Raw genomic sequence first — 15,497 nt, 5'->3', positions numbered from 1 at the left:
CCAATAAGCAAATGAGCAAAGCAACTGTTTTCGCAATCAAGTTCTATTTATCCCAAAAACAGAAAAAGAACTTCCCATAGGTAATAGCAGAAATTAAATTTGCACACACCACCCTTGTTACAAGAAGCTAAATCACTAATATAGGCTCTGTTACAAGAAATCATTGCTCAAAAATAAATACATGATTTGAACAGCGTCTTTGGTAATTTATACTTCCCTTTCATGCTTAACAGGAAAGGGTGAAGGGAAATGGCATAAAACATGATATTGAACAGTTGCCCCTATGAAACAAGTTTATCCACTATCATGCAAAATCAAAATCAGCTTGTTTAATGAGGTGAGTAGCTGACAAAAAGGAAACAATAATCTTTCAGCGAATGATCCCCAGTGTTTTAATGGGGCCATGGTGAAAAGAATGACTGGAACAATGGTATTAAATCAGAAACAAACAATGGCAAGGAAATGGGTATATCCCAGCTCCTTATTTTTATAAATCAATTTCCGGTATGTGATCTAAAAGGAGGATACATGACAAACTTTATATCTCTAACAAAGGCTTGTTATCTCCGGCTCTTTTTTGGCGTTATTCTTTTGAAAGCCATAAATGTTACTGCTGCTGACAGAGAATACCTGTGTGGAACAAAATTGTTATCAGAGAAAGAGCATTAAAGAATGGTATGTCTTATATTATTGCTGTGTTCTCCAGTTGCAAGCCAATGAAAGATGGCCCTTAGTTCTACTGGGGATTAAAAGGGTAAAATTTTTTCACACAAAACTCAAGGATGAAAATTAGGAAAATGAACCCCACGAACATGAGCTATATGCAATGAGAACAAAAAACATAACATGGAATTTCCAAGAAATCTGCTTTTCTTCTAAATGTGGCATTATGTTTTCATTTTCTTTGATCCACTTTATGGTATAAGACCCTTAAAAAATCAAACCGCTGATATCTAGGTAATGATGTATACATATTTGGGCCTTCCATAAGCAAGTGGAGATGTTGAATGAATTTATCGAATTTACTGACTCCTATCCAATTCATGTTAACCATACAGTCAATGCAGCATATTAGGAATAAGAATGAGACCTTATTATAGATATGACTGCTGAGTTTACATTCTATTGCTCCACCTTATATCACATCAAACAGATGGTACAAAATGTAGGTGTTCAGCATGTGATCAGTGATGACATGCCTCCCTGCTTCATGGTTACTAGGTCTATTACAAGTTCTCACTCTTAGCCTTATTTTTAGCTTCAGGTTCATAACCATGCATGTGTGATTCATGTGATTATATGTGACTCTCTAATCATATGAAATCGCACTTATAGTTAATAAATTTATCACAACTTTTTCACTTCATTATCTTGTTTCAACATCTAATCATATTTACTTAGTTGTTGATATTTATGTTAGATGATGTAAATAAAAGTGTGCACTAGTAAATATAGTTGCTTATATTCATTGTTAACTATCTTCAGGTACCATTTAATTTATGATGTGTCCAAGTACCCATACCATTTTTGGATCCTTTGGACGGCGATAAGCAAGCTAATAATTTTTTGTTTTTTCCCTTTTTTAATTAGGCAAACCACAATACAGATTTTATACACTATGATCATTGCTCTAGGGCTTTCTCTAAAACTTAAAACCTAGATTTCTATGTTCTCATAATATGACATTTCTCAAATAAAACACATCTCAACAGGCCATATGACGCTAACCTATATTCAGTTATTTCCAGTTTAAGAATTAGACAAAAAAGTGATGGGTTTCACACACAGCCTTATAATGAAAATAAAATGGGGGTGCATGACCACTGCAGGACGACCACCTTCTTGGGGGACAAAAAACATATAGTTACTGGTAATAGGAATTGACTTGGTGTTAGTAGGCTTATGTCTCATTGTAAAAGGAGCTGAGTCAGTGTTAATAGCCTTATGCCTCATTGTAGTGATCAAGCATGTGGTTGCACTGATTCCAAACTGATCACGAAATATCAAGTAGGTTGACTTGTGGAATTTGAGGTGAAATTTTTTATTTAACCACCAAGTTCTCATGAAAAAGAACAGCAAAGACCATCAACAGACTATTCCTAGGAACTTGAACAGTATTCCCAATATAAAAAATGCATCAGATTACAATCCCTAGACTCACTTGATTTAAAAATGACGAATTATAACAGGCAAAAACCAAATCACTATTGAATTCTTTTAATTTTTAATGTAGTTTTTTGTTGGATTAAGTCTTAACAGTGTCAAAATACTTCTAGTTAAACAAGAATCAGAAAATTGCAATGGAAGGGTCTTTGGATGAGTATCAGGCCATGTTATATAAACATTCTAAGTATGCAAAATACCCACATCAAACATGACATGATGTGTGTAGATGGGATATGTTCTAATAATGCCTATTGATGATATATGTATCAATTAGGTGTGCCCAACATTACACTCATGTTGAATATTCTTATACAGTTCAATTTGCCCCAAAGGGATATGAACACGGGATTAAAAGGGATCTGATTCTTAGACACACACTGACAACCTAACACTTGTACTAGAGTCCATCTAACAAATATCAGGGAGGAAGATTTTTTGAGTTCTATAAGATATACAAGTAAAGAATGGCACAAAATGAGGTTTTGGATTGAGTTCCCCACATCCCTTTAGAATAGTAGAAAATAGAAAGGGCACAAGACGAGACGATTGACACTGCTCTGAGTCAGGGTTGACTAGAATCCTAGCACATCAGGGAGTTCCATGACAAGGAGCTGGAGATGATTACCACCTCTTCTGTAATGCACTGATCACTACAGGAAGTGGAAGTGGAATCAGTGCACCTAGAGTCTTGATCCACTGGATGCAAATTGAATTGGCACAAAGTGAATCAATTGTCTACTTTTTCAAAGTGGAGCAATCATAAGTAAAATGAAAAAGCAGAGATAAGGCAAATACTGAAGATACAAAAGACAAATATTAAAATAGCCAGGTGTAAAAGAATCAGCATGTGCATGCAGGCATTTGAATATTGAAAGAAGCAACAGGCATACCATGTTAATGTATAGTTTAGATGGTCCTGTGGCATGACTGAACTGTGAATCAATGTGCTGACTTCCTTAGGAACAGGGTAAGGATTACTGGGATTGACATTTTCATTTATGTCATCAATGTAGATAGTATTTTCAGCAAGTCCAGAGGCACGGGAAATTGCAGGTACATCAACATAAAACCATTGCCGAGAACATAGGTCATTTTCTGGAACAAATATGCTAGGCTTCTCACTTCCACGAACTACTCCAACAACCTCCACAGGAGTCACAGCAGGAACCTGATCCTGCAAGTTCCAAGATGCTTTACCACCAAATTTTATATTCAAAATCATTTGTTTCCATTAACCAAGATGTTATGAAATCATAAGCAACAACCTCAACAGTTTTAGGCTTTTTAGACCAAAACCTCCACCAAGAGCTTCTTTCACTCTCTTGAATGGAAGGGGATGCTATATTTTTAGATTGTTCATCAACTGGTAGATCTTCTAAAAACTTGTCTCGCCAACTGCGTGGAACCCATCCTCTATTGACAAGAATTGGTGACTGCATGCTGAGAAGAATTTTTAGTACATTATTAGGTGCAAAAGAACTTAGTCAACAAAGTACAAATCAAGAATCCTAAGAGGCAATAATATATTGATGTCAGAGACTAGTATCAACCAAATAAAATGATTAGTAAAAATAAATAAATGTTAATATGGGCAAGATGACAAAATTTTGAAACACTTGCTAAGATAATAAAATCCTCATCTAAGGGTATTTTCATGCTGTAAACATCCTTCTATAAAATTAATTCAAGTCCGATAGCAACATCCAAGTTTTTCTTCAATGTACATTCTCATGCCACAAGGCAAAGAAGTTTATAATTATCACCAGAACATAATGAAGGGAAGTACAAACCCACACAATGTGAGAAGGAATAGAAAAAGATCCCAAACAAGAAAAACCACATCAGCAAATGACAAGTCATACCATAAAAATTCATTTTAGAGCCCATGAATTTGTTAGGTTAATGTACTTTAATGGATAAACAAGGATCATAAGGAATGTTACATAATTAAAAATACACTTCTTTCCTGAGATTACCTATCAGGGTCATCAGGAATCGGCATAAGGGGTGTGATGAGATAGTAGCCATTTTCAGTCACTCCGGATATACTTCTGGAACGTGGACCCACGTAAATAGATTTCTTCTCATCGAAAAATCCTTTGGCTTTAACCCTCCTGAACTCCAGGGAATCCAAATTTTCATTCAGAGAGTATAAGTTGCTTCCTGGAATAGGTTCCAAATCCAATCTTTTTCGTCTGTAATCCAGCATATTAATCTATATAAACAACAAAAAATGTTAAACTAAATAGTCAAATATCTGTTCTACTTCTCCAACCCACTTGGTTAATAAGAGATGTGATATGACACGAAGGATTCTCCAAATTGACACAAGTAAAAATCATCCCTCATTTTTCCAAAAAAATCCATCTGGGTAGTTTCTTCATGTGATTTAGCATTTCCAAGATCAATAAGTTTTCATCACTGAGAGAAGTGAGCCAAAGAAACAGCCATCTGAGAAAAATATATATATATTTGGTACAGGAAATGAAATAGTTCCTGTATCAATAAGATATGATGATTAATGTTATTTCTTTTAGAGGATTGGGGAAGTCAATCAGAGGCAAGACTTGTGGCAAATTGCTTGCCTCACTTTATTATGGATTGTGTGGCAAGAGAGAAATGCTAGGATTTTTGAGGAAAAGTGGAGATTAGAAGGGATGTTGTGAGATTTACTTCATTTCTACTCCTCTCTTTGGGCCTCCTGTACTGCCGCTTTTAGAGGAGTTCCACTTAATATTATTTAACTCAATTGACTTTCAGTTTGTGATTCAAAATTTTGAGATAGTTGGGGAATGCCTTTGTGTATAGTTTTTGTATAGTGGGGTGTTTGTCTTACTTTGATCTGGATCAGCGATTTGAGGGAAAGACCTCTCATCCTTCTCTTGTACTTTTATTATCATCAATAAATATATTTTTTTTTCTGATAAAAAAAAAAAAAATAGTTCCTGCAAACAAGTTTTCATATTTAAAATAAAAACAAGAGACATAATCATTTTCCATCATTTTCAATTATTAAAGCCATGTCTATCAAACGATTTTCAGTTCATAAAGTGTTTTGCATTCTTGAAAATGATCGAACGTTCCAAGAAACAGTTTCAAAAAATTATACTACCAAACACTTTCCTGTTTCCGAATCAGTAAGTAGTGCCAAAGAGGATAAAAAAAATCCCCAAGTATTCAGTAAGGTCAGTATGCCAACAGATATGAGAAAGGAAAAGGAGAAGCAATTACCCTAAATTCCTAAATTCCTAAATTTAAAAGCAACAGAATGCTTAAAGCAAAGAATAAAATTCTCTGTTTTACGATGGAAAAACATAAGTAATTGTGAAGAAAAGAAATTTAATTCAGACCCATGATCACCTTGTCTTGTCTTCTCAAGATCTGCCAACTTCCAAGGCCAAAGGTGACAGCCCCAGGAACGAAAAGCAACCATTTTGTCCAACCCCGTCTCTGTTCCCCTCCTGCTAATCAGAAAAAAATACCAAAAAAAAAGGTAAAATTCAGAAAAATTCCCAGAGAATTTTAAAATATTTTCTGGGGAACCAACCAGAGACCTGAAGATTGAGGTTCAGTAAGAGAGGAGACAGACGAAGAAGAAGAAACAGAAGCAGATGCAGAAGCTGAGACAGGGGCAGAGGATGAATATAGATGTGGAAACAATGGAGTTGGGATCCAGTGGTTTTTTAAACCCCGGGCGCCCTTTGATAGGGTTTTGGAAATGGAAGCTGCTGCCATCTCCTTCTCCTTCAACAATTCATGTTTTGCGGGAGAGGGAGAAAACCAAAAGGAGAGGGCTTTATCAGGGTTTTTGATATTGGGCCGGGCCCAACTTGTTCAATTCTCATTGGAAAAGGTCCAATTTTTATTTTTTAATTTAAAAAAAAAATTAAAGAAAAATAATAATAAAAGAAATTTCTTGAATAATATTAGATTTCCTTTTTTTTTTTTTTTTAATATGAATATCTTTATAAAAAATAGAAATTATTATGCAAAAGTTATAGCCTTTATTTATGTTCTTAAAAATTACTTTAATTTTTTTTTAAACTTAAGGTAATGAAAATAATTAAATATCTCAAAAATTTTTTAATCATTTTTTTAAAAATTTATATTTTTAATATATTATATAAAATTTATTACTATTTTGATTTTTAAAAATAAAAGGTAAAAAATATATATTTAAATGAGCACTTGAAAATTTACTTATTTTTCTTTAATATACATACACAATTTTCTTTCTATTTTCTTCTTTTAACTTTTCCAACCACCAAACATGACTTAAAACACACTTATAGTATTCTAAGTTTAGCAATCATATATATTTTCATTCATTTCTATAATTTCATTAATTAAAACATCAAAAAAATAATTAGAGTTTTAACCTTTTAATCTCCAAAACCCTTTTTCTCCTAAACATTATTCTAAAATTCAAGTATTATTATTTTTTAATTTTTGTTCAATTAATAGATTTAATTTTTTTTTTTCATTTGTAAAACTTTATAAATTAATCTATAACTAGATTGTGTGGATTGAAGAATTATTTTTCATCCGTTAGACCTTTAAGGCTATGTTTGGTTCTTAGAAAATTTGAGGAAAAATGCAAGGGAAAGAAAATACAAAGGAAAAATAGAAGAAAAAAAAAGTGAAGGAAAATAAAAAAATAGATTAAAAGTTAATAAATTATTTTTTTTGTTACTTTAAACTCATTTTATTTATTTTAACTCATCAATATAAAGATTAAATAATTTTAAAATACATAAGTTTTTAATTAGTTTTAATTATATTTGATTTTCTTTGATATTTTTTATAGGACAACAAAACATGAAAAAATCATTTTCCTTTTCATTTTATTTTTATTTTCTGGAACCAAACATAACATTTGAGTCTGCTTTGATAATGATTTTAGGAATGTTAGATAAATCTTTTAAAAATATGAAAAATCACTTATAATATTTATTTTAGAGAAAATACTCTCACAAGAAACACTTCCATTAACAACACTGCTAAATGCAATCTTTCTCTCTATATATAAAATCTTCCATTTAAGGAAACTAAAGGTGAATCATCATCCTTCTTATATTATAAAGAGCTCACAATATTTTGAATTTTTTTTTAATAAAAAAAAAAAATTAGGATTTTGAATTTTTTTTTAATAAAAATTGCTAAAATACTCTCCACATTTAAATATCATAGAGGTTAGTTTACTTATACAAATTTAGGATCATTTCATGATTTTTAATCAACTAATTCTTTTAAAAATACAAGGGAATAGAATGGTAATGGTAACAAATAAAAGCATAAAACAACTTCCATGCCACTAAATTGACAAAAGTATACATCTGAGTCGTGTCAATAATTTAGATGAACAAGATGTCTAGAATACTGAAACAAACAGTGCTACTAAGAGACCTACAAAGCCATATCCTCCAAAATAAGATATCCCATTTGCTGCATTTTTTGCAGTTGAACCCCCACCAGAGCCACTCGGATCTGAAAATTTTAGAATCCAAATAAATCCAGTCTTATAATTCACATGAAAGTTTGAAACCGTATGAGAGAAAATATAAAAATGTGGGAAAACTCACTGTTGGAAGGAGTTGATGGAGATGGAGGTACTGGAGAAGTAGGTGGTGTTGCAGCTGTTGCAAGGAAAACAAAGAAAATTGCATAAGATGATTCTAGTACTTCGGAAGAAGGATTTGATCATCCCAAGCCTTAGGAAATGAATTCAAACCAAATAAAAAAAATTAAAAATGTTTTTGATAATCCCATAGATAATTAATATTTTCAAGAGAAAAAAAAAAAAGTATGATGGTTACCATTTTTGCAAACTGAAATATCCGGATTGGAGCCGCAAGCCTTGGGAAGCTTCAAAGCATCATCCCGAGTAAGATTGAGAGACTTCAATACAGTGGGATTGTTGACAAACTGGCAGAGGCAGTCGCCGTCGTCTTCCACCATGCCCTTCAGCGGAACACAGCAAGACGCCGGCGGTGATGGTGAGTGCAAGTATGGCTGGCAAGGGAGCAGTTTCTTCATGCATGGCAAGGAAGCACCAGGGTCTGCAGACAACCCCAGAAAAGCCAGTGAAGAAATAATGGAGAGAAATAGCTTAGAATAATCCATGATTCAATGAAAAAAAATTGAAGACTACTGGTATTGCGCACTGATATTGAAACCCTAATGAACGATACTATGTTATCTATAGAGGAAGATTTGTCCTTGTGAGTAGTTAGTGGATTCTCTACGTCTTTCTATAGAGGTTTCTTTGGATGGTTTTGTTCCTGATCTCACTCCCATCTTCAACCGTTTTGATAAACGGATCAAAACGGTTGCTGATCATAGCTCATCTTATCTTTGAGAAGAACGTGGGCTGAGGTCACCGGCGGAGCCAGCCAATGCTCATGGGGGCACACGCCCCCTCAAATTTCCAAAAAAACAAAATTCCCCTTTTAGGAAAATAAAAACCAAAATAGAAATTTGCCCTCAATTTTACAAAATAAATAAAATAAAATCCCTTACGTGTAATAATTTTTAGGAAAATAAAACCCAAATGGAAAATTTGCCCCCTCTAAAAAAATATAAATTTAATTTAAAAATTTTTAAAATAAAAAATAATGGTAACTAAATGATATTACAAATACATAATATTTACCATTAATTACTAATAATATATTAAGATTAAACTAATATAATTTTTTTTAAAAAAAATCTTATTTAATATTATTCATACTTATTTTTTCTTGTTGATTCATTATTTTTCTTTTTTATACTTATTTTTTATGGTGTGTTTAACTAAGTCATAAAAACTAATATTTGATTAGTTTTTATTAACTATTTATATTTTTACTTAGAAGTAAGAATGCAATATAAGTCCATCAAAATCTAACCATTAAAATAATTTTAAAGGTTTTTTCTATGAAATAATTAAAATTATTAAAAATTCCTAATGATTTTTTGCTCTATTTTTTAATTCTTTTGAAATTTTCCTTTTAGTATTCTTAATAATTCTTCTTTATATAAAATTTAGAAGTTTTTTAAGTGTTCTTAGTAACATGGTGGCTGAATTTGATATATTTTCACAATTAACATTTAAAATTATTTAATTATTTATAATAATATAAAATACTATTAATTACTTTACAATTTATGAATGATAACTATAATATAATATTTTTCTTCGTGAAAGTCTATGGCTCTGCCATGTGTATATATTTGGATTTGACAACAAGAATCTCTTTGAGTGAAGGGTAATAAAAAGTAACTTCAATGTATATAGAAAATTGACCATTTTCAAAAAATTCCATGGAGATAATCCAAGCATGCATGCATTCTGTTAATATGATATATGATATAGGAAAATTAATATGATGATAATGATTATAAGATATGTAATCATTTCCGCAAATAATAATGGAAAAGTTTCCTCCCTTCTCATTTTTAATTTAAATCGGCTTTAAGCTAATTTTGGTTCTCAAAAAATATTAAAATTTTTTTTTCTCAAATTTGATTTTACTATAAAAAATAATAAAGAAATGGAAATATAATTATACTACTAAACTAGATAATTAGCCATTTAATAAATGTAAATAAAATTTAATCAAATTATTAGATACTCCAAAAACACAATTTTTTCTATTAAGTTTATGATTTATAATAGTTCATTATTGGTATTATTGTTAAAGAACATGATATACATATTAAACCCGAATTGTTCAAGTTTAAGATTTTGAGAAATTAATAAAAATCCAAAATTCTTCACCAGTAGTATAGGTATGCATATTGAGTTTAAATCATATAAGGTTAATTTTTTAGGAAAATTCGTAATTCAATAATTTCAATGTAGTGAAAACAACTTTTATTTTTTCCTTTTTCATTTTCCCAAATCCAGTAAAAAAAATATTACCAAGAATGGGACCTTCCTGATTGCTGAAGCTTCAAGCCATTTTCCCACACAGTATCATGACCAAGCATTTGGAAAAACATCCAGTAATTTATGCAGCCAAACCAGGAAAGAGTGTATATAGTTCTGTCATGTGTTTTATCTCAATTGGGAAAATTGCACCCAACTTGGCTCTTGAACAAATCCCACACTCAAAATTTAGCTGATTTACCTATTCTTCTTGATCTTCCCACCAGAGCCATGATCTTCTGCCTTACTTGAAAATTTTTAGTCTGATAGAATCTTCTACCTGCCTTCAGTTATCAGTCACAATTGAAAGGTGATATGATATAATATCAAAGTAAGGAAAAACATCTCTATCAGTCCTTTTGGTTACTCCAGGCACCACTTTTTTTTCCTGGAATCATACCAACATATGTACCATCCTACACATGATATTTATATACTAATTGACAGGAAAAAAAAGTGTGAATCCAACCTTTCTTTACCCTTCTTTTTGTGTCATTCATGAGTCCTTTGAGATCTGGTACCCTCAAGATGAATTTATATTTCAAATGGAGGAAGATGCTTGACTTAAAATTATGTACATATCAACAATTAGAATTACATATGCATCGGCTTTTGAAATTCATCACATCTCAATCAAAATTCTCGTGATGGTCTCTGATCTTTTGTTTTTGTGTATCTGTCAAAGAATCTTGCTCAGTTTGTAACACTAATTAATTTAATCCTGCCCAAAAAAACAAAAGAGAACTGTTTGGTTTTGTATACCAATTTGAGGTTGCCAACAGGCGGTATTTTTCTTGGATGTGTGAGGAAATAAGTCCATGGAGTGCATATGATCAGATAGAACAAGCTCTATCTCAGCCGAATCATAAGTATACAGTGAGACAATTATACCGATCTAAGCTGAAAGATGGAATAACCCTATTCAAGCAATTGGGTTCTATAGTTTTGTCAACGAGTTACAGTTCCATTTTGTTAGCTTTAGTTTCCAAATTTTCCCAATGTGACAGGCGTCGGTAGCATATTCCTGCAATGAGCATACCTTGATGCGTGGCGTGCATGCACCTAGGCGTGCTGCAGTTACTAGGGATTCCATTTGCAGTGAGATCAAGTCCACTTCCGGCCATGACCGCCAACGCTGTCCTGACGAGCCACCACTTCTGCCACTGCACACAATTGCCTTGCACAAGATGCAGTCAGTGAGAAAACCAAAACATAAGATAGACGGGATATTGGCGCGGCTCAACCAAACATCAGAGTCGATACATTCATGGACACTACAGTTAGGTTGAACCGCACCAACATCTCGTGAAAGCTGAAGCCTAAGCTTGGATCTATGGAATTGATGGATCAAGGGAGAATTCATAGACCTTCCCTTTATAACGTTGATGCTTGTGTAGGCTTGATCATTCAGATGGTAAGAAAAAGAAGGGTGAGCTTTTCTATACAAAAAAAGACAAAGAATTGTCCAAATAAGCGTATATGAAGGCTCTCCAAGCTCGGCCGGCGAGGTTCTCAAGGCATATAGCCGGCTGGCCTGTGAAGGTTTTCCTCATTTGCTCATCTCTTGAAGGGAAATACAACAGCCTGAATGGTTCCAAAACTTGCCGTTTAATAACCCATAAAAAGTGATCCAATTTGGACACATTAATATTGATATTCTTGGTCACAGGAGAGAGAAATGATCCCTTTTTGGAAATCAGTCCAGAGACAACAACGTGATCAGTTTCAATGTATGTTTCTTTTTCATCTATTCACGTCACATGAATTAATTTCAAGTGTATTTCTTTGAGTGAGAAAGACCCCTTTCATAAGATATGTCATAATGATTTGATCTGGCAGCCCCTATGGTAAGTGGGGAAGTCTAGCTACCTCCTCGCCCGGCTGGCTAGTGACCAAGCCAATGGACCCACTTCAGCATCAAGTCTGAAGTTTGAGTATGGAAGATGGATTAATAGGGTTGCAAGGGAAACAAACAAGTTGGCCTTTCTGGGGCTGAGGCATCCATAGACACCCATCATAGGCTTAATTAGGGTTAGTCAACCACTGTTGAGTTGACTATTGCTTGACTGGCTTTAGGGGTTTAGACCCAGTTGTTATTGGGCTAGTCAACGCTCTAATCTTCATGTGGTGCCAAGATTACTATGTCTAGTCATCAACTCTAATATACTATAAAACAATGTAGGAAAATTCTAGGGTAAGAGTACCTATCGAAAAGTTTTTCTAACCCATTGGATGTTCAATATTACATCTTGGTCATCTATTTTAAATTTGAAATAAAAATTCCACTTAACTAGTTAACGGAAGAACCGGTGGCCTTCTGTCTTCTTCCCTTCTCAACAATTTTTTGTTTAAATAAATTAAATATGAGATAAAAATAAAATTGGAAAAAAATAAAAATAAAAATGATATAAAATTTGAAAACATATTTATTAACAAAAAAAATCATCATATATCATAATTACATTATTTTATTTTTAACAAATTATTAAATATTTAAATTCAACATAAAAATGAATATGGTAATATTTTAATATAAAATGAGTATTTTCATTAAAATTCAACATTTTGATAATCATATGTAAAACATAGGTAATTAGATCGTCCTAATCTTTTTCCGTACTCTCCAAATTTTATATTTTTTGAATTTAAAGTTTTTAAAGTTAAATTAGAATAAAATAAATTACTAATATTCTTTTGAGTTACTAATGATAGTATTTTCGAAAATATATTTGTAATTTCAAAAATTTTAAAACTAAAATCAATATGAAAAATGTGATGAAAGTACCAAACATGTATTTATCACATTTTTCGTACCGTTCTCATATTTTTCGTACCCTAAATTATTTATAATTTTAAAATTTCATATTTACTTTTTAACTTGAAATAACAATAACATAGTTTAATAATATTATTTTGAGTTATTATTGATAGAATTGTTACAAAAAAAAAAGAATTTTAAAATTTTAAAATTGGAAATAATGTAAATTATCCTAAAAAAAAATTAGAAAATTAAAACACTAAAAAATTAGAGAGGATACGAAAAATGTGAGAAAATGCATGAAGATTATGAGAAATCCTCACATTCTTCATACCCTACATCATATTCTCCATATCCTGAAATTTAATTTTTTTTTTTATTTTTTCCACTTAAAAATACAAATAATATTGTTTATTGATACTAATCAAGCTTAGAAATGATGAAAACTATTTTCAAGAAAATTAAAAAATTAAAACACTACGTAATTGTGAAATATTATATTTTCAAAGTTCGTACCCTCTCTCAAAAATTTCGCACCCTTTCTTAGAAAGTTCGTACCCTCTATCAGAAAGTTCGCACATTTTCTTAGAAAGTTCGTACCCTCTATCAGAAAGTTCGTACCCTCTCTTACAATTTTTGTACCATCTCTCAGAAAGTTCGTACCCTCTCTTAGAAAATTCGTACATTCTCTTACAATTTTTGTACACTTTCTTAAAAAGTTCGTATCCTATCTTACAAAGTTCGTACCTTCTCTTAGAAAGTTCATACCATATCTTACAAAGTCCGTACCATCTCTAGAAAGTTCGTATCCTCTCTTAGAAAGTTCGTACCATCTCTTAGAAAGTTCGTACCCTCTCTTAGAAAGTTCATATCCTATCTTATAAAGTTCGTACCCTGTCTTAAAAAGTTCGTATCCTCTATTAAAAAGTTTATACTCTATTTTAGAAAGTTCGTACCCTATCTTAGAAAGTTCGTACCCTCTCTTACAAAGTTTGTACACTCTCTTAGAAAGTTCGTACCATCTCTTAGAAAGTTTGTCCACTCTCTTACAATGTTCCGTACACTCTCTTAGAAAGTTCGTACCCTCTTTTAGAAAGTTCGTACCCTATCTTACAAAGTGCGTACTCTCTTAGAAAGTTCGTACCCTCTTACAAAGTTCGTACCCTCTCTTACAAAGTTCGTACCTTTCTTAGAAAGTTCGTACTCTATCTTACAACGTTTGTACCATCTCTTACAAAGTTCGTACCCTCTCTTAGAAGGTTCATACCCTATCTTAGAAGGTTCATACCTTGTCTTAGAAAGTTCGTACCCTCTCTTAGAAAGTTCGTACCCTCTCTTAGAAAGTTCGTACACTCTCTTACAAAGTTCGTACCCTGTCTTATAAAGTTCATATCATCTCTTAAAAAGTTCGTACCATGTCTTAAAAAGTTCGTACCCTATTTTACAAAGTTCATACATTCTCTTAGAAAGTTCGTACACTCTCTTAAAAAGTTCGTACTCTGTCTTAGAAAGTTCGTATCATCTCTTAGAAAGTTCATACCCTCTCTTATAAAGTTCTTTACCCTCTCTTTGAAAGTTCGTACCCTCTCTTAGAAAGTTCGTACATTCTCTTAGAAAGTTTGTACAATTTCTTACAAAATATTGATGACAATGTTATAACAAATGACTAAATGTTCTCAATTTGATTAATAATAACTTAAAAAAAATTAAAAAATCTAGATGTTATAAATCATTACATATTTAAATGTTATTTAACATGACATTTCTACCTACAATAGTTATATGTAAATGGAAAAAAAAAAAAAATCAAATGTTACCTTTTAACATTTGTAATCACTTGACATCCTTCAAGACATATAAAGCTTCATCTTCAAATTTAATATATGAACAAAAAAAAAAATATATAAAAATATTAATAACAATTTGATAACAAAATTTTATAATAAACTCATAAAAAATTCTAAAATCGTTATTTAACATCACGTTTATTCCTACAACAATTATATTTGGATAAAAAAAAAATCAAATATTACCTTTAACACTTGTAATCACTTGAAATCCTTCATCTTCTTCATATAATACAAATTTTAAATTTTCTCTCTCAAAAAGTTTTAAACTTGATCTTGAAATTTGATTCATCAAAATACATCTTACATATTTTGTAATTTGGTAGTTGAAATTATTTAATCTTCATATTAAATTACTATCCCTTTTTTTATATATATGAATAATGAGAGTATAAGAGTAGTTGGTAGGATTTTCTTTTTTTAGATAGAGTTAGGTAATGCATTAAATAACAAATTATATTTGATATTTAATAATAAATTATAAAAAAAGTTGTAATATTTAAATATATATAAAATGCATGTGATTATTTCTCAACAACAAGTCATCTTTATCGATTTGATAAGTTTTTTTAAATTTTTTAATGATATATACTTTGCACATGTCATCTTTTTATTGTGGTCAAATGTGGGTAGGTACCCCCAAAATGAAGAGTGGGTACCATAGAACAACCCAACAATGTATAATATGAAAACAATAAGATTGCATACACACCAACTTAGCAACCTAAGGGCATGCATGATAAATAAAAGTGAGATTATGCCTCTTTGAGCAGCTAACATCTTTCTTGTTGTCTTCAATTTATAGGCAATTTTTGCT

At 31.5% G+C, this 15,497-nt stretch overlaps 2 protein-coding genes across 4 annotated transcripts; both read right to left on the bottom strand.

The window, feature by feature from the left end:
* Positions 1–117: 117 nt before the first annotated feature.
* LOC117934454 (surfeit locus protein 1) lies at positions 118–5,940 on the bottom strand. The gene is made up of 6 exons (XM_034856143.1): positions 5,721–5,940; positions 5,527–5,627; positions 4,143–4,381; positions 3,432–3,606; positions 3,057–3,340; positions 118–630 (listed from the first exon to the last, which is right to left on the bottom strand). Exons 1-6 carry the CDS (start codon positions 5,899–5,901, stop codon positions 561–563), a joined length of 1,050 nt encoding a protein of 349 aa, XP_034712034.1. The 5' UTR covers positions 5,902–5,940; the 3' UTR covers positions 118–560.
* A 1,500-nt stretch (positions 5,941–7,440) lies between these two features.
* Positions 7,441–8,468, bottom strand: LOC117905179 (non-specific lipid transfer protein-like 1). 3 transcript variants are annotated; one of them, XM_034818116.1, is made up of 4 exons: positions 8,318–8,468; positions 7,983–8,225; positions 7,749–7,802; positions 7,441–7,653 (listed from the first exon to the last, which is right to left on the bottom strand). In XM_034818116.1, the coding sequence occupies exons 2-4, from the start codon at positions 8,200–8,202 to the stop codon at positions 7,538–7,540; spliced, it is 390 nt and encodes a 129-aa protein (XP_034674007.1). In that variant the 5' UTR covers positions 8,203–8,225; positions 8,318–8,468; the 3' UTR covers positions 7,441–7,537. The 3 variants fall into 3 exon arrangements, with proteins under 3 accessions (XP_034674007.1, XP_034674008.1, XP_034674006.1); XM_034818117.1 differs by having other exon boundaries at positions 8,331–8,468; XM_034818115.1 differs by having other exon boundaries at positions 7,983–8,467.
* Between the last annotated feature and the right edge of the window lie 7,029 nt (positions 8,469–15,497).

Source organism: Vitis riparia, chromosome 17 (genome assembly GCF_004353265.1).
Source record: "Vitis riparia cultivar Riparia Gloire de Montpellier isolate 1030 chromosome 17, EGFV_Vit.rip_1.0, whole genome shotgun sequence".
Taxonomy (NCBI): Eukaryota; Viridiplantae; Streptophyta; class Magnoliopsida; order Vitales; family Vitaceae; genus Vitis; species Vitis riparia.
Note: the sequence above shows the minus strand (reverse complement) of the source record. Positions and strands in the feature narration are given on the sequence as shown.